Source organism: Onychostoma macrolepis, chromosome 16 (assembly GCF_012432095.1).
Source record: "Onychostoma macrolepis isolate SWU-2019 chromosome 16, ASM1243209v1, whole genome shotgun sequence".
NCBI lineage: Eukaryota > Metazoa > Chordata > Actinopteri > Cypriniformes > Cyprinidae > Onychostoma > Onychostoma macrolepis.
In genome coordinates, this window is record NC_081170.1 from 2,866,695 (window position 1) to 2,887,688 (window position 20,994).

The 20,994-nt window shown below is 31.0% G+C and overlaps 1 protein-coding gene across 2 annotated transcripts in view; it reads right to left on the reverse strand.

The window, feature by feature from the left end:
• Positions 1-359: 359 nt before the first annotated feature.
• Positions 360-20,994, reverse strand: part of LOC131521600 (mannosyl-oligosaccharide 1,2-alpha-mannosidase IA) — a 223,757-nt gene continuing 203,122 nt past the window's right edge. The window contains exons 6-12 of one of the 2 annotated variants that reach the window (XM_058746505.1): positions 19,401-19,527; positions 19,220-19,313; positions 15,948-16,063; positions 12,966-13,185; positions 6,969-7,141; positions 4,612-4,727; positions 360-2,998 (exon numbers count right to left, since the gene is read on the reverse strand). In XM_058746505.1, the coding sequence (XP_058602488.1) occupies positions 2,848-2,998; positions 4,612-4,727; positions 6,969-7,141; positions 12,966-13,185; positions 15,948-16,063; positions 19,220-19,313; positions 19,401-19,527 (997 nt within the window). In that variant the 3' untranslated portion in view covers positions 360-2,847. The remainder of the gene's footprint in view (positions 2,999-4,611; positions 4,728-6,968; positions 7,142-12,965; positions 13,186-15,947; positions 16,064-19,219; positions 19,314-19,400; positions 19,528-20,994) is intronic. The other variant, XM_058746506.1, reaches the window with a different exon arrangement.

The following is a 20,994-nucleotide window of genomic DNA, read 5'->3' on the forward strand; positions in this document are numbered from 1 at the left end:
AAAATATTGAAACAAAAAAGTTGATGCACTAAAATAAACTAAATTAATATGATATGAAAAACTAATAAAATGGCAAAAGCAAGAACTTAAAATAAAAATACAATCTATAATAGTATCTCAATGGTACTAAAATAACACTGGTAACTAATAGATATGACTGTTTATCTGAGATTTGTGGCTCTAATGCTTTATAAAAACTAAAATGACACCAAAGTGCAGATTATTCATACCAAACCTATGAATCATGTGCAGTATTTTGAGGATGTAAGTGGCACTTTATGCAGGTCAAAGATTAATACCATGTTTTCAAAGCTAAAGTGAGCTTGTGAAACTGCAGAATACAAAGAAAGACACTTGGAGCATTTGTACACTCGTTTTAAATGTATAAATCGCACAGATCTTTTACCAGTATTTGAAAATATTCAACAATGAGAGACAGAAGACGTTCAAATTAACAATGATCGGCACTACCGTAATGAATAGTGCAAATAACTGTAATCAAAACTTGTACAGAAACACCTGAGGAAAATGAAAAGAGCGAGTCTTTCATAAACATCCATAAAAATTAGAAAAGAGAAAGAGAGAGAAAGTAGGAACAATTAATGACATGAATGACTCACATTCATTCCACCATTACTGTCTGACGGCGTTGCTTCGGGGACAAAAACCCCGGAAAAAACGTTCACATTCACCATCGATGCTTTGAGACGACTGTGGCCGACAGGGCTGGGCGATAGCGCTTAAAAAGCAAGCAATTTCACATTTTCTGTGCTGATTTTGGGCAGAGATCTGAAGAATTAATTTAATCGCGGTACAATGCGTTATTCACAGCTGAATCATTTTCATTTATACGCACCAGTGTAACAGTACATGGTCATAAACAGCAATATTTACCGATAGATATTTCTACTAAAACAACATTTTTTGAGCGAAGACGCAAATGCATCTTTGTTTCAGTTTTGATTAATCTGAACTGATTCACAGAAATGAATCAAACTTAAATCATGAAACTAGTCAGATGATGCAATACTTGATGAACAAATTAAAATAATTGCATGATTCATGTTCTCCAGCATTTTTTAAAAGATGATGCAAAAGCATATCTGATTCACGGAAGTGAATTAAACTTAAATGCTGTAGAAGAATCATGAAACTAGTCTGAAGCATAATGGATGAATAAAACGCATTAAAATAATCTCCAGCATTTTTATGACGATTCAAAATACATCTTTAGAGTTTTGAATAGACGCGTTGAAACGGACGTGGAAATTAATCAGACTTGCATGTTATATTTTGACACAGCAGAACAATCATGAAACTTGGATGCAATCTTTAAGAAGTAATGCACAAATTAAAAGAATGAAACTCAATTTTTTGCCTTTTTGATCGATACTGAAGAATCATTATGAAACTAGTCTGATGATGAAACTTAATGAGCAAATTTAAAAAGCACATTCAAATAATTATTTCAGCTTTGTTGAGTGATGAAGCTAATGCATCTTTGCTTTAGAGTTTAGAATACATTCACTGAAATGGACAGTTTGAAGCGATTCATGGAAAGGAATCAAACTTAAATGCTGTTTTTGACACTGAAGAAAAATCATGAAACTATTTTAACAACTCAATCTTTAGGAAACTTAATGGACAAATTAAAAAACTGCTTTCTAATAATTGTGTAATTCATAATCTTCAAAGAATGCTTTTTGTTTATGAATCGATTCATTAAAACAGTCTGAAGTTTGAATGTTGTTTTTGATACTGAAGAATCATCGTGAAGCTAGTCTGATGCTGCAATCTTAATGAAACTTAAAGGACAAATTAAAAAGCGCGTTAAAATAATTGTGATTTCTGAACGATGATGCTAAAGCGATTTATTAAAGAACACAGTTTGAAGTGATTCATGGAAATGAATCAAACAAAAATCCTGTTTTTGATACTGAAGAACCACCATGAAACTAGTCTGACTTAAAAAAGCACATTAAAATAATTGCGTGCAAAATCATTGCAAAAATATAAGGAATATTCAATATATAATCGCCCAGCCCTAGTGGCAATCGGGTGTCAGTGCAAGCGTGTTTTTCCGCTCCGGTGATGCTGGTCTTTGAAACATGGCATGTCGTGCACAACACCGAGGCTCACAATGCAGTTGAAGCATAAAAAAATAATAAAAATACCAGTTTAAGTGTAAAATCACGTAAAACAATCCTGCCCTGCCAATGACATCATTCAACTTCCTGTTCAAACCAAAGGTTTCTGTACAACACATTTCACAAAGGATCCTTTTGTGGGGTTTGTAAATATCTCAGTTCTTGAAATAATAAAAAAATCATAGCACAAAATTGGACTCGAAACTAGATAGAACAAAATATCAGGGGTTGGGAGAGAAAACGAAATAAAAAAGACTGCAAACGCTTTGGCAGAAGAGACGGGAAAGGAATACACAATGAAAGGATGAAAGAAAAGATAAATTACAGGTGAGACGTGAAGAAAAGTGGTTTTCTCTTTCGCTCAGCATGGCCCGCCATCGTACGGCACTCCTCCCACAGATTCGGGGCTGCAAGTTATTCGTTTTTTCCTCACAGAGGAAAGAAGCAAAGAAAAAAAGGTGCTCTTCTCATGAAAGTCACGTTTCACTGATTGTCCACGGAAAATTGCGCCGGCTTCCGCCCGCCGAGGAGAGCGGGAAGCCTCAGCTCAGAGATATACAATCACAGCGTATATTTATATATATATATATATATGAAGAGATCCTTTACAGGAAAGGAGCTGAGAATCCATGTCAGGACCCGTGAGGTTGAATCCACGCGTGTGTGTGTGTGTGTGTGTGTGTGTGTGAGATGGTAAATACTACTCCAGGTTGGTCTGTCCATGGTCTTGTGTGGCACTGTTCTCCTGCAGGCAGCTCTTGTGTATAACGGGCAGCGGATGAGCCTCCGTGTTAAACACCCAGTCCTCCAGCGGCAGGAGATCATCGTCCGAGAACAGCAGGTACAGGTATCTGTGATCGCATACGGACGGGGTTAACAAAACTCAGAAAAGTGTCAAGATATCACCATCAAAGCACTGCATTAACACTAACATCAATGCCAGTCTGCTTTTGCCTGCTTTGTATATTTGACACTGCGTACATTTCTGTACAACTAAAGTGAATGTGAACAGATGCTGTCAAGCTCAAAAAATACACAAAAAGCACCATAAAAGCACCATTTTGTCAATAAATGGTTCCATATATATTTTTTGTGGCTGTTATTTCATGTCAAGGTTAAACTTTACTTTGACATGAAATAATAGTCAGAAAAATATATATTTGCAAGTGTGTTTTTTATTGTATATTTATACGTCAGGATTTTATGGCTTAAATAGAATGATACAGTGAGAATATGGAGGAAAAAAACATCAATTTTTTTCAGGGTTATTATAAGTAACTAAAACGGAAGCTAAAATTAAAATATAAAAACTAAATTTTCGTTACTTGAAATAAAATAAACAACTAAAATAAAATAGAAAAAACTTGTAGTTTAGTTGCAAAGGGCAATAGTTGTTATTTTAATTAAAAAACTTAAAAATAAAAAAATAGACATTTACAAAAAAAAAACTACTTAAAAATCACAAACAAAATTACTAAACTTCAACTAAAATTAAAACGAAAATGCAAAATATAAAAAAATAAAAAATGACTCAAAATATTGATAAAAATTATAATAGTTTCTCAATGATACTAAAATAACACTGAATTTTATTTAGAGGCCCAAACTGTAAAAATGATAAAAAAATAAAAAAATATGCAATTTTGTACAGATGCAGATATTTATATTGACCAAAAGCAAGATGAAATTGTGATGCTTGTAATGTAAATCAATGAGATTTATAACAGTACAGCAGATACTTACATAAAATGATATAAATATCAATATGTCTTAGTAAGATGATATTAAATGATCCAAACATATAATGCAATGCAATCCAATGATGATTGATAGATGAACAAATAAACGTTCCTCAAAAGATCCTGATGATCAGATTTAAGATGCACTGATTTCTCTAAAAAATGATTGATGGAGAATCAAGTAAAGCGTAGCTGCTTCAGTCCAGTAACTACAGTTATTCTGACGTTAACTTGATCAAAATCAGTAAAGATTTGACTAGCTGAAGCTGGGCATTTGTACAATTATACTAAAAGATATTTTGATAAAAAAAGTCTAAACTATCAATCAGACAACAGAAAGCATGTAGTAGATTAGATTGTGTGTGAAACAGGTTTAACAGCAAAGTTTTGATCATTTAAACGAGGCCTTAGCAATTTGTGCATCAAATATGATACAGTAGGCTTGATAGGGTTAAAGGAAGTCCCTAGAAGCTATTAAATGACTCAAAAGACATGAAATGCAGCGCAAAAGTCATACGTTGTAAGGTTTTTGAGCTTTTTGGACCCATTAAAGTAAAAAATGATCTATTAATTTCATCAGGCTTTGACCATCCTGATTGTTCCTACTGAAGTTCTGCATTATTTGCATTTGTCCACATCTAATGCAGAATGCTACCGTTATTAATTCTTAAATCTATGGGTGTCTGATTCAGGAAGGTGTGACAGGAACATGATAATGAACTTACTTGAGCGTCTCAGACAGGAAGAAGCTCTGCTGCATGTTGTCGTGACTGACTGTGGAGGCGTACACGTCTCTGATTCCTGAGAAACCCGCGTCTACACGACAGTGCTTCTCCAACGCCTGTGAACACAAACCGCTTGAGCTGGACGATTCAAACACAATCTTTAGAAGTCTAATGTGCCAAGAAACAATATAGGTCATGTGACATTTCCTTATACAGCACACTCTCAGAAATAAAGGTATAAAAGCTGTCACTGGGGCGGTATCTTTTATGCATACAGACAATTTTATCCAAAGCAATACTGCATTCATACCTTTATTCATCAAGGATGCTTTAAACTAATCAAAAGTGACAGTAAAGATATTTATAATATGACAAAAGATTTCTATTTCAAATAAATGCTGTTCTTATGAACTTTCTATTCACCAATGAATCCTAAAAAATATAATGCATCACAGTTTTCACAAAAATATTGGGCAGCACAACTGTTTTCAACATTGATAATAATCAGAAATGTTTCTTGAGCAGGAAAACAACATATGTGACCCTGGACCACAAAACCAGTCTTAAGTGTCAATTTTTTCAAAATTGAGTTTTCTACATCAGCTGAAATAGCTGAATAAATAAGCTTTCCATTGATGTATGGTTTGTTAGGAAAATCTAGAATATGAGGGTGCAAAAAAATCTAAATATTGAGAAAATGGCCTTTAAAGTTGTCCAAATGAATTCTTAGCAATGCATATTACTAATCAAAAACGACGTTTTGATATATTTACAGTTGTAAATTTACAAAATATCTTCATGGAATATCATCTTTACTTAATATCCTAATGATTTTTGGCATAAAAGAAAAATGTATAATTTTGACCCATACAATGTATTTTTGGCTATTGCTACAAATATACCCCAGCGACTTAAGACTGGTTTTGTGGTCCAGGGTCACATATTAGAATGATTTCTGAAGGATCATGTGACGCTGAAGACTGGAGTAATGATGCTGAAAATTCAGCTGCGCATCACAGAAATAAATTACATTTGAACAGATTTTCACATAGAAAACAATAATATTTCAAAATTTTACTGTATTTTTGATCAAATAAATGCAGCCTTGGTGAGCAGAAGAGACAGTTTCTTTGCCACAGTTTCTTGCTGGCAGAAGATACGAGCGATTTGTGAGACATCCTTTAAAATAGGAGAGCTGCTATTTCTGTCGCTTTAAAGTTGGCTAGAAGATTTAGCGCTAAATTTGAGCGCTGAATAAAAGAAGAGCTGACATGGCAAATTAATGATCTATTAACCTCAAACAAAGGTAGACACCTAGACTATAATTAGGACTGTCTCGTGAGTTTGGTTTGGAGATGAATTTGACAAATCCATTTGCGTTCTCCTCCACCTCCTGCAGCCAGTAATTAACACGTCAGTCTGTCGGAGGAGCGCCGCACTTTAACATCGGCTTTATTAATATAACAGCCACAGCCGAGCGTTCATTTACCAGAGATAATGTGAGGAAGAGCCGTGAAAAACACCACGGATCCTCAACCACACACTGATTCATCACATATACTGCAGAAACCTACCTACCTATCTATCTATCTATCTATCTATCTATCTATCTATCTATCTATCTATCTCTGAATCTATCTATCTATCTCTGAATCTATCTATCTCTGAATCTATCTATCTCTGAATCTATCTATCTATCTGAATCTATCTATCTATCTATCTATCTATCTATCTATCTATCTATCTATCTATCTATCTATCTATCTATCTATCTATCTATTTCTGAATCTATCTATCTCTGAATCTATCTATCTCTGAATCAATCTATCTATCTCTGAATCAATCTATCTATCTCTGAATCTATCTATCTCTCTATCTCTCTCTCTATCTCTCTATCTCTCTCTCTATCTCTATCTATCTCTATCTCTCTATCTCTGAATCTATCTATCTATCTATCTATCTATCTATCTATCTATCTATCTATCTATCTATCTATCTATCTATCTATCTATCTATCTATCTATCTATCTATCTATCATCTATCTATCTATCTATCTATCTATCTATCCATCCATTTCTGAATCTGTCTGTCCATCCATCGTCAGAACAATTGTAAACCACCGAGCAGGTAATATCTGTTCTACTTGTGTTTATCTATATCTATTCATTTGTGATGATATGAATCCTAAATTTACTGTGACAGGGTTGAAAAAATACAGCGCTTGGGATGAATAATGCTAAAAAACTTTGAAATCACACTTTTAGGATTGCGGGTAACACTTTCAGCATTGTGTAAACCCACATTTGTTGACCAACAATCTATATATTGACATTAAAATGTTGAAATACACATGCACCTCCACGGCCTCCCAGCCCCACTCCCTGTATTTGGGGTCGTGGGTCAAACGCCACATGTACATGTAGCTCTCGATGACCTCTGGCCTCAGGATGTAGTAGCGGTCACTCAGTCGGGTGGCTGTGGCCTCGGCTCCTGCATCGAAGCGGAACGCCTCCGGACCCAGTTTGGTTGCTGCAGACAGAAAAAACATTACAGTTGATATAAAAAAACAGACTGCTCCTGGTCTTATTGTGAAAGAAAAATGTAAACCACATCACTTATTCTGACATGTACTGCCCACTTTTTACAATCTAATCCATTTCCTAAAGATAGTCAAGTCCCATTTGTAACAGTAAAATGGATTGTAAACCATATTTCACATTGATTTTAACCTCTTAATTGTTAATTGTTGTTTACATTCACTGCACACTATTATTATCATCACACTTTTTTTTTTTTTTTTTTTTTATCTCAGCAATCTGTGTGTTATTAGAAATGTTTAGGACTCCAGCTTTGATATTAAAACACTATTTATGATCAAACTCAGTGACAGTAATTTCATAATTTATGACAGGCGTCCACAATCAACATGCAAAATCAATCGATAGTCATGGACATTATAAACTCAGTCACATCTGCTCTGCTTTATTTGCATTCAGATGGCTTCACTAAACAATGTGCATTAGAGCTTTCAGTCCAAAAATGCACTCATTTGGAGAAATATTGCTATATTTACACATTTAAGTATTTTGTTAACTGAATGATCTTTTCTAGCTTATTAATCTACTTTTCATGTTTGCATCACAGATTTCTAATTAAGATGTAGAACTGCACAATAATGGTTAAACGGTTAATCAAGATTATTTTGCTAAAAAAAAATAAATAAATCATGATTATTAAACATGATTATTGCCATTTTTTGTTTTTGCATTTCATCAGAATTATTGCACTTCTTCCGCAAGCATAAATCAAGAACTTCCAGGGCAAATCAAGAATTTATTCATTAGAGATGAATGTTTTTTGTACATTTTGCACAAGGTAGAAAGAGTATGTGCGCATGGTTGCCAGATTGGGAAGCTTAAGTAAACCACTGGGAAGACAATGTATCCATGGAAGCCCATTTCCACACAATAAGAAAAAAAAATCATGCTTTGGTAAGTCATAATTATAAACTTAAAAGTCATTGCAATGAGATGAAAAGTTTAAATTATGACTTAAGTTGTAATAATGACAAAAAAGTGGAAATCATGACAGCCAAAATTAGGACTTTTAAATTTAAAATGATGGTTTTTAAAGTCAAAATTATGACATAGTCATAATTAGAGATAGAAAGATGAAATTTACATACCAAGTCGAAACTATGAGATAAAAAGGCAAAAATTACTATTTACCTCCTATTTCTGAATTTTTATTTTAAAGTCTGAATTTTGGGGCGGTACCTTACATACTAAGTCATAATGAGATGAAAAAAAAATGAATTTTCATAATTTCATAGTGTGATAATGTCATCTTTTTCCTCCTAATTATGAGTTCTATGTCAATTTTGACTTTTAAAGTCATAATTGCCACTTTACATCATTAATTACGACTTACAAATGCATGATTATTTTTTCTTACATGGAGGAAATGGGCTTCCATATGCATCGATTTAAGAGAAAAGCTCAGATTGGTGGATTTAAGCTCTTGAAATCTGGCAACCACAACCATGAAAGCTCGTGGAGGATTGATACCAATGCAAATGCCAAATTAAAATGAAACATTTTCAGTAGGCTATAAATAATCATCACAGACGAATTTGCTTAATAAATTGAGAGAAGCAGAAATCGTGATCATGATTTAATGAATTCACCAGGTCTTAAGTTGGTTTTCATTTTCTGTGTCTCTGCATTTCACATTGACAACGTTTTAATCGCTGGATGTTGTCAAATCACTATATTTCTGGCCGCCTTTAACATCATTCATCTGCAAATATTTGAAAAGCACATTCATAGTATGAACTTATGAAGCCATGCAAGAAGAAGAAAACAGTTCATTCCATACAAGACACGCAGAGTAGAGTTTAGTGAACAGCCTAACCATCTAAAAGAGAAAACATGCATGTTTATTTTTATATGCATGAAAAAAAGCACTAGTTAGTCTTCTGTCTCCCTCATGCTGATTGTTCAGCTGGTGTAAATACTGAGCTTTGTGTTTTTACAGTGTGGACAAACCTGAGCTAGTAAACACAGCGTGTGTGTAGTTTGTGTGCACTACGATCACCAGCCGTCTTTATGAAAACACAAAGCTTTCAAAGCAGAACATAACATAACAAACCCAAATGTATCCCATTATGCCCCTTAAATCTAAAATTACAAGCAGCCCCAGTCCGGGAGAAACACTCTCGTCTGAATAAACATTTTCATTTGCATACTGATTTTGGTTTGTTTTGTCTCAATCCCTCGTCTCTTTAGCAATATTACGCCACTTCAGCCTGGAACAGTGTTTTCTGCGGCACGGCTGTGTGTTTAAGTGGAATACGGTGGTTTTTCGGTGATTATCGTAGTGTTACGATGAGAGAAACTCTCCCAAGGGGAAGCATTTATTGTCAATGCATATATATGACACTTCTCAATATATGGAAAGATGCTTCTCCAAACGTGTTTAACATAACAGCTTTTTTTTTCTTCATGGCGCAGTGAGGCATATTATAATGAAAATAATATATTAATAAAAAAAAAAAAAAAAAAAACCAAGACAGCCTTGAGACACATAAACATGAATTAAAAAATAAACAAGATATAAACAAATCGCATGAAAACATGTCCAGATCATATTTAACTCCAAAATTAAAAGTAAATAAATTAAGAAATTATATTTTACATAAATATGACCCGGTTTTTGGATCAGGATTTTTTTGGCACTACTATTTCATAGTTTAACTTCTTAAATTTTATTATTTAGATTTCATATCTCATTATTTAGATACAAATTATTTTAATTCAGTAATATATATATTTTTTGAAATAACATTATTTTAGCATTGAAATAATATAATTTTTTAAAACATTTTTATTTTTTAGATTTCCAGTTTCATTATAAAGTTTTAGTAATTTTGTTTTTATAATTTTTTGCAGCTTTTTTTTGGTGTATATATATATATATATATAGTATATTTGTAAACAATTTTGTAAAAAATGGTTGCTTTTGTCATTTTCAGTAGTTATATCTATTTAGTTGATTTTAAGTTTGCTATGTGATTTTTTTAATTATTTGATTATTTTTATATTAATTATTTTCTTAGTATTTTTATTAGTTTTAGCACTTTTAATACATTTTACTATATATGTGTGTGCGCACGCGTGCATATATAAAGTTTTACTTTATATATTTTTTATTTTAGTACATCAAGTTAAACTTGAAATAAAAAATTAAAATGAGAAATGTCGCCTTGCTGAAATATAATAATATTTTATTTAATTTCAAGTAATGAAAATGATTTTAATAGTTTTACTTTTAGCTCAATAACTTTTAATTTGAGTTAACTATAATAACACGTTCAAGACGATATATGCATATCAATACTTCAATTACAAATAATATTCAAATATAACTGTTTTCACTTTAATATTTTTCTGCATTTTGGAAATGAGAATTTGGGGTAGAAAATCTCTTTGCTTCATTTTCTTGCTATATATAATGCTAATTTGTCATTCGATTCAAATTCATATCATATCCTGCTCATCCGCTGCAGCTCCGAGGATCTTATTTTAAGAGAGACGTGAGGTCAGAAATAGTGTGTAGAGACGAGATCAAACGTGGTATTTATCGCTCGTCCTCCGCTCCAGCTAAAGCTGCAGCGTCTGGATCCTCCTGATGAGAGCGCTGTGAAGAGCGATTTCTGATCTGACGCAGGTTAGGCTTCATCTCATCTGTTTGCTTCTGATGTCTGAGAAAGCAACAGTTCGAGTCTGTGATTATCCAGCAGAGTAATGGCCTTCCTCTATCTGAGCGCCAGCAGATTGGATTTTCAGAAACACAGACGCGCTGGAAGCATGAGCAGAAAGATAAGACAAAAGCTGCCTTCCTCTCAGATCACAGGAGCTGTTTTCTGAGTCAAATCACCCTCCGTCTGAACTCACACCATTGTTATTTTAACATTGTTTATATACTGTTATATGATTTATTAATATAGTAACACTTTATTTTAAGGACCAATTCTCACTATTAACTTGTTGTTTATTACCATGCATATTTCTAGCATATTGGCTGTTTATTAGTACTTATAAAGCACATATTAATACCTTATTCTGCATGGCCATATTTTATATCCCTTAATACCTAAACTTAACAATACAATAGCTGCAAATTAGGAGTTTATTGAGGCAAAATTTGTATAGTGAGAATTAGTCATATTTATATTAGCTTTTATTATTATATTTTATTATTTTTTTCAGTTTCGTTTTAGTACATTTATATGCTTTTGCAATTTTTATTTTTTTTAAATATATATTTATATATAGCTTGAATTTATTTTTATGTTTTAGTAATTTTACTACTTCATCTTAATCTTATTTCCGACAGTCTGCAATGAAACATTTCTAATTTTCATTTTCTATTTTTTTAATTAAATTTTAAGTCTTTCATCTAACATACATTCATATTATTATTATTATATTTTATATTTATAATTGTAATAGTTTTAGTTGTCAACAACAATACTGTGACATGAATTTAAATCAAAACATAAATCAAATTATTTTATTTTATATGTAAATTAGGTTTAATAATATAAATTGCAGGATGCAGCAGTGTTATTATTAACTAAAACTAAATCTATTTTTTTTTTACATTACTAAGCATCAACTTAATAACGTAACTTAATAAATAAATAAATATTTTATTTCACATAGCTTCCAAACAAATATTTCAAATTTTTATCTAGTTTAAATACTAAAATTATTACAACAGAAATAAAATAAAAAGTAAATATAAATATTTAACAAAAATAAACATTAACTGAAACAAAACAAAAATTGTATTTATTATAGTTAGTTGCCAATCCAACATTATACGTTTCGTGTAACTTAAGTACTGAAAATCACAAAAAAAAAAAAAGTAAATAGAAATATTAATAAAAACAACAACAACAACAACAACAAACTAAATAACTTTAAAAGTAGAATAAAAACAGAAAATAAAAAAACAAAATACAAATGATTCAAATTAAAATTTTGAATTTTCATTATTTTAAGTACTAAAATTAAATTACTAGTAATAAAATACTAAAATGGGGTGAAACAAAAATATAAAAATGACAAAAACAACAAAACAACTAAACCTTGAAAAACAAACAAATTAAAATATAAAACTAAATTCAAATGATTAATAAATACTGTAATTGTGATACTAAAATAACATTAGTATGTAGTTGAAGACATTTTCTGCATTTTAAAGAGTTGATTTAGCTGCACAGACCACAGTTCCTACTTCAGTCAAGCCAAAAATTATTCAGACACCAGATATCATTTTTGATTTTTTTTTTTTACTAGTGGGTAAAAAAAAAGTGAGGATAGCAAAATGGAGTAAACTGTGACATATTACACCCAAAAATTCTTCATGTAGTGGACTACCAGTAAAAATTGATATCAAATTTGGGACCAAAAATTATTCAGACACTTTGACCGGAGCATGTTTTGCTTGAGAGTTTTTTCTTTAATTGCTAATGCGACCTTTTTACACACAGACAGAACAAAATGAAGCATTGCTTGGTAATTGGTTGAGCTAAATTGGTATTATCTAATTGCGTACTTAAATTTAACAGCTGACAGCTATTCAACTGAATTCATTACATACCTTTCCATCAAAGTTATCTGACATTATCAAGATGAATTTGTTCTGACACAGTTGAACTGAGTTCTTCTCATATTTTATTACCATCTTCTAAACTATAGAGAATAAACTGTGATAATGTGAGAAATGTTGAATGTTGGTTTTGAATGATAAGAGCTCATGCTGTGTTCTGGTGTGATGTTCTGACCTGAGCGGCTGTAGGACTCGTGGCAGGTGTGAGTGATTTCAGCGGCCAGGTCCAGGTAGTGCTGCTTCTGTCCCGCCGGCCCGTCTTCAGCGCCGATGCCGATCATCCCGCCGGAGAAACAGGCCAGATGCCCCATCTTATGGTCCAGGATTCCTCCTCGCCACTCGGCCACGTACGTCAGGCCACCCGGAGACTTCTGCACCAGGTTCGTCTCGATGGCCTGCAAACACACAGCGAGGTCAGTCTGCTAAATACAATACGGCTGGGATCGACTGACTGGAGAAAAGCTGCTTTGAAATTGCTAGTAAATTTCACAAATAATTACAAAGAAACTGCAAGTAACACACTGAATTAAACATGCAATTCTGAATTAAAAAGACTCTCGTAAAACATACTTTTACGTTATGAGTCAAATCACTGACTGGCTAAACCGCAACACCCTCCAATAAACATTATTTAAATACTGTTATAGTTATCATTTTAAATTAGCTTTTATTATTATATAATTTAGTAAAAAAAAAACAATTTGATTAGTTTTTATATTTCTATAGCTCTAATTTACTTTTTATAATTTACTAATTTACTTTAAGTTTTTCATAAAATATTATTTTATTCCTGCTTTACTTCAATTAACAAAAAAATATATTTTTTAATAAAATTTTACTTTTGAAGTAGGAATACAGAAATAGCTTTTTCTTGTAAATCATATTTTTTATTTGCCCAAACATTTTTTAGAAATATTTTAATATTTTAAATGAGCATTTATTATTATATTTTCAGCTTAGTGTTAGCAATTTAGTAAAAAATATGCCATTTTTAATAGTTTTGATATATCTAGCCTTAATTTATTTTTATTTCTGTTTTAGTAATTTGAGTACTTCAACTTATTTTAGTTCTAATTTTAATTTAAGTTTTTCGTTTAATAAATGTTATTTTATTCCAGCTTCAATTAATGAAAATCATTTTTAAGTTTTATTTAAAAAAAATTAGTTTTGAAGTAGAAAGACTGAAATATTATTTTCTTTATTTTTTGTTAAACTTCAAAAAATAATATTTTTTTCAAAGTCAAATCACTAAACTGCAACACCCTCCTTTTAACATTATTTACATATTGTTTTAGTATTTTCTCATTTTAAATGAGCTTATTATTATTATTATATTTTCAGTTTAGTTTAGGCTTTAGTTTAAGTTTTTGCCATTTTAATGTTTTCATATTTCTATATAGCTCAAATTTACTTCAGCTTTAGTCATTTTAGTACTTCAACTTATTTATTTTAGTTAGTTGCCCAGGCAACATTTCTAATTGAAGTTTTTCGTCTAATATTTTTCTTATTCCAGCTTCAATTAACAAAAATAATTTTTAATAGTTTTTATAAAATACAACTTTTTGAAGAAGAAATGCAGACATAGTATTTTCTTTTATTAAATACTATTTAGTATTTTCTTTGAAACTTTTTATTTATTTATTTACAACTTCAGACAAAAAGTCATCTTTTTTTGTAATAGTCTACTAAACTGCAACACCCTGCATTTAACATGATTTATATACTGTTATACTATTTATTACAATTTTAAATAAGGTTTTATTTTTTCAATGTAGTTTAATTTCTAGTGATTTCATTATTTTTTATACTTCTATATAGCTTTATTTTTTAGTTCAATTTTAGTACTTTAACTTTACAATTGTAATGTTCATTTTTTTTTTTTAAGTTTAAGTTTTTCATGTAATATTTCAATTATTTCATACTTTTTAATAGGTTTCCTAAAATAGAAATTTTGAAGTACAAAGACTGACAGTATTTTTTATTTTTATTTTTTTTATAAATACAATTTTTTTTTATAAAAAATAAATTTTGTTTTATTTCCAAACTTCAAAAACTAATCTTTTACAGTGTAGCAGTGAATTTCAGCTAGCAGCTCTTTCTGAAAGCATATTTGAGTGATGGAGCCTGAGATCCTCAAAACAATGCGCACACGCTGGAGATAATGCAGCTATTAATCGCAGCTGCATGCGGCTCCTATGAAACACAGAAGGCTGGACATGTTTTGTGTGAGAGTGAAGAAACATCCGCTCGCTTTGTAAAGTGCTTTGAAATGAAGGCGACGCTGGATTTCAATAAAGCACATATAAAAGCGGGACGGTGTGCACATACTGCTGAAGTAGGCGACGTTTATGCATGAAATGTTTTATGTATAGTATGCAGCGTGGAGAATTGAAGTCAAGCCTCATTGAGATTCTATCGGGACTTTGAGACTCAAAGGTGTACAAATCTGCCAAAGACTATATGAGAAAACATCTCAGAGTCTCTTCCTCTGCTTTTTTATGCTTGCAAACAGCGCAAACCATCACGGACGATCAATAGCGAATGACTCATCGTTCTGCTTTTCCACACAAAACTCGTTCAGATGCTTTTTCTCTGTTCGCATCACCAGTTTTCTGCATTTTTGCATCATCAACCCACTTGAAGTCAACGTGAAATCAAAATCAGAGCAAATGCATGACTATCGATATATTATATCGGTTGCAAACATTTCAAATAAACTTTTCCACCAATAAAACCTCTCAAACTAATCAAAAGCATTGACTGGATATTTGATAATATGTTTGATAGTTTAACATGAGGCGGATGAAATTGGCCTCTCCTGATTATAAACGTAATTAATATCTTGGCAGACCTCATTCTTCAAGGGAAACATTATGTAATGAAAAAGCTAAGATGCTAATTAAGTGAGAATAAGTGAGAATGTGTTGGCTCTACTATATTTCTCCTCTCAGATCATTATGAGTGCGAGGCTTGAGGTGAAACTAATCTTAAACTAATCTAATCAAGCTTCAATTAAAGCATGCAATCTATTTTACACACTTAGCGCCTGTGTAGTCACTCATTTCTACTTCCTTCATTTTTACTGAACATACTGAAGTCTAGAATTAGCATGTGCAACTAAATTGCAAGAAAAGTGAGTTGAATGCTGTGTGTGTACCTCCATGGCGCTGTAGTACATCTTCTTGGCCTCCTGATCCGTCTTGTCTGACATCAGGTAGGATTTGATCAGGTACTCATAGAAACTGTCCCCAAGACCTCCGATAGACACGTGATCTGAGAAAACCAGAGGAAAACAACGACTGAATCATATAAATACATACATACATGTATATTCAGTACATATACACACACAATATCAAACATTAATATTTTTATATTTATTTATAGTCAGATATTATGGACACATTATGTTCACTTATAGTACTTTATATTTTTAATTCTATAATATCTATAATAATATTTAATGATATAAAAATATTTTAATTAAAATAAATCTTAAATATATATATATGAAAAAATATATAGAGAGAGAGCTTCAAATGTATTAATAGTAAAATTATTTTTAATTATGTAATTATAAGAAATCTTATACATAAAATACATAAATTGTATAAAATATAAATATAAGTTTATATAACTTCAGATTTTTATTATATAATAGATAACTGTAATTATAAGAAATCTTAAACACACGTATAATATAGAACTTAAATTACCGAAAAATATTTTTATTATATGATTATAATAAGTCCTAGAATGTATATTAGAAAATATTAGAAATTATATTAGAATATTTTTTCTAATTAGAAAAAATTGAAATGATATTATATTATATATATATATATATACACACACACACATACACACATTGTATAATATCTATCTATCTATATAATATCATTTATGGTACTTCATATTTCATTATACAACTGAGTACCCAGAAAAGCACTGTATAAAATATAACGAATTATTATTATTACTACTAACAATATTATTATTATTAATGAGATTAATTAATATTTATACTTATAATACATCTTATATATATATAATTTATAATAATTAAAAATAGATATTATACTTTATTAATTTACTATATATGTATAATATCTATCTATCTATCTATCTATCTATCTATCTATCTATCTATCTATCTATCTATCTATCTATCTATCTATCTATCTATCTATCTATCTATCTATCTATCTATCTATCTATCATCATTTATGGTACTTCATGTTTCCTTATACAATTGATTACCCAGAAAAGCACTATATAAATGTAATAAATTTAATATTATTATTATTAATAATAATAATAATTAATATTTATACTTATAATAAATCTTATATAAATCATTTGTAATAATTAAAAATATATATTATTATACTTTATTAATTTACTATATATAAATGATTAATTAATTAATTATGCTATGTATCTTTTCATTATGAAATATAATTGTGCATTTCCATCCTTTGATTTTTTTTTTTGCTTTTGAGGTTAAATATCCCCCAGACGTTTTCTCAGCAGGTTTCATGCCATTTATTCTGTTTATTCTTGGGATCATAAGCAAATGCTTTCTATTAATATGCACACCCTTCATTATTGTGCTCACGGATGATCCAGGTACTGTAATCGGAATCAGCAAACATAATGGCAGGAATGTTGGTCTCCGCCCTGCGCTCTATTGACATGTAAATCCGAACGCTCTCGTCGCTATCACTGACACTCATTAGCCGTTCCCACGCTGCAGCAATTAGCATTGCAGTCGCAGATTACATTCAACCCGCTCAAGAAAAAAAAACATTTTCTCCTGTTTTTCAGGTGAATCTGAAAGATTCAATTTCCAGAGGGTAATGGGATTTATTATCATTTTAATAACTCTTGGCTGTGGGCTCATGTCCCTGCTTGGCTCAGTCCGTGTCACGCGTGCCAGAATAATTGCACTGTGAAACTCAAAGACGCCGCTCTCGTGACCCGCCACAGAGAAAAAAACACAACAACAAATAACAACAAAAATAAATGTATCTACACCAGCAGTCAAAATCTGGACATCCTCTGGTGAATTTATGCTCTTCACGAACTTAATTATATTTCAGTCTGCTTAAAATACAGAAAGCAGCTTTGCAGACAATTACAAATTGAACCAGTGAGACACAACAAAATCTTTACAAGTCTGAAGATGATTTTTTAATCTGTTCAGCACTGGCATTCATTTTGTTCTGGAAACTTGATGAAAATGGGAAAACATCTGGCATTAAACCAAAAAACTGTTTTAGACTTTGACGTTGATAAAGTCTGTGTGCACAAAAATCTGCATTTCCCACATATTAGGAAGAGCCGTCGTTAGCTAAATTATATCATCTCTCTCAACTCGCATGTTTATTTATTAAATATTTTGGCTATTTAATTTGATAATCACACCAAATTTGCATTCTGTCTATTTTTGCATTAATAATTGAAGCCTATTTTTAGGGTGATTAAAATATTTTTGCATTGAGCATTGCATGTTGATATGTCTTACTACAACTTCCTATTTTAGCAAGAAATGCTTCATTAGTGGAAAGAAAACTACAGTAATAATAAAGCTAATATATCTGGCACACACACTTGATTAAATTTTTATAGTACAAAATATATTTATAATTATATAAAATATATTTATAATGTAATAATAGTACTTAATATTGTTTAATTGTATTAATTATTAATTAATTAATTAATTTATAGTAAAAGATTTTATTATAATGAATATATAATTATATAATTACACACACACATACACAATTTAAATATTTTAATTTAATATTTATAGTAAAAGCATAAATAATCTCAACAAAATATAAATATTATAATATTTATAGTACTTAATATTTATTTCAAGTAATACTTAATTACATATGTGTGTATAGTATAAAATAGCAACATTATATTAATCACATCATAATTTTATTATAACAACTATTTTGTTATTTGATAGTATTGTATATTATTTGATAATTATATAATATTATATAATATTTGTATTTATGCTGAGATAATAAGATAAAATGAATTAAAATGTTATAATATTTATAGTTCTAAATATTTATTTACAGTAAAAATATTAATCATTACACCATAATAACCTTTATATAGAATACAATTATTATTGCAATTATATGAATTATACTGTTATTATACTATAATATTGTTATTAATTATAATAAATATTTTGAAATTCATTTATTGTAATTCATAATATTTTATAATTCTATAATAATACTTTTTTAGTTATAATAAATCTTCTTAATAAACACACACAAACATGCATATAAAAGTAGAGTAGTTCCTGCTGGTTTCAAATGATTCGAATTTCTTGCATTTCTCATTTAGACGTTTTTTTTGTATAAAAGCATCTGCTAAATGAAGAAATGCATCACTTACGCTGTACCCAGTTGCCGCTGACGGGACTCAGGAAGTTGGGATACAGACCGTGAGGCTTCTCGATTTTGTTCAGCAGCTTTCGGATGTTCATCACCTAAAGAAAAACACAAATCATACAGTTCATTCACAACCCGTATCCCGTCCTCTCAGCGTGAATCATCAGGATGTAAAGGACTCTTGCCTTCTCAGTGAACAGGGGGTTTCTGGACAGTTCGGACAGGTGAAGGAACTCCAGGTGCAGCGTGCCAAACTCGGCCAGGATGCTGCTGCCGGCCGAAGCCCAGCCCCAACTCCAGCTGGTGCCACTGCAACAGAGAGCAGAGCCGCAGCGTGAACACCCATGCCATACAGAGCGGATCAGCACACACTTGCTAAAAGCCTTCGCTGCATCCCTCACGAGAGATTAATTAATGATTCTACTGAAGTACAACAATAAAAACACAGGCTAAGAAATACAATTTATTGCACATCATCTCAGGTTGCACCGATCTGGCATGCATACCACCAAAAGATGCATTTACACATAGAAAACAATTACCATCATGAAAACAACTAAAAAAAAAAAAAAAAAAGTTTAAGGTGTTAAATATGCATCTTTAAAACTGCACAAGATATTAGGATTTGCTCATGGAAAATATTTTTGGAATGGAATTAAGTTTATTTTCCTTTTTCCACTGATTCTTTGTTGAAATTAATTGATACTGTAAAAAAAGACAATAATACTGATTCAAATATTTGTATAGTGTATTTGTCTGTATCAGTGCTATTGTAGATACTGTTATAGTTTTTATTAATATTTTAAATATATATTTTTAATATTTTAAGTTTTTATTTTTATATTTTTGGTTTTCAAAAAATAGAAAATACATTTATGTAATTTTTTTGTATGAAATGGTGAGAAGAACAGTTAGGTAATCACTAGTAATCACTTCTAACCAAGTTAAACTAAAATGAGAAATGTTAAGTTAAGTTTTTCTTCCCATGTAAATGGATCTTTTAAAGAAAGTCGATGTATTTTTACTGGGAAAAAATAGAAGAAAAATTTACAAAATTAAAAAAAGATTTTTTTGTAGTATATTTGCCTGTATGCAATAGATTATACTGAGGTTTATGCCACACAGTTTTGTTTCTTGTGCAAATAGATCTTTTAAGGAGGTTTATATATTTTTACTAAAAAAATGTTTTAGTGTATTTATTGATATGCAATAAAATATACTGAGGCTTATGCTACCAATTTTTGTTTCTCGTGCAAATTGATCTTTTGAGAACGTTTAGCAATCTTTGCTGGATTAAAAATGATTTTTGTAGTGTACTGGTCTGTATGCAACTAGGTAAATATTTTAAGAGCAACAATATTTGAACAGCACATCCAGAGCATTTTATCCTTTTGTTTTGATTAAATGGCAATAAAATTTCATCTGTTGTTCAAAACAGAGACGCTTCTGCTTCTGTTGACGCTGCAGGCCTCACCTCTACTGAATGGAGAAAAACTGAAGACAGAAAAAAGAAAGCAAGAGACAGAGATGCTGAATGAACTCTGAAATGAACCGCTCCAGATTTGAGCTCCGCTCCTCCCTGCAGGATTGCTTCGGTGAAACTGTGGAACTAATTCACAAGATGATTTGTGTCTGGTTCTTATTGTGAGAGCGAGCCACGCACCGCTTCCCTTCTGAAGCAACGATCAATAGCGCTGATGTCTCGGGAGGAAGAGGAAAGTGAAAAAACTTTTGGCGGAAAAACCAACCGAAACCAGCACAAAACAACTAAGAGTTCGT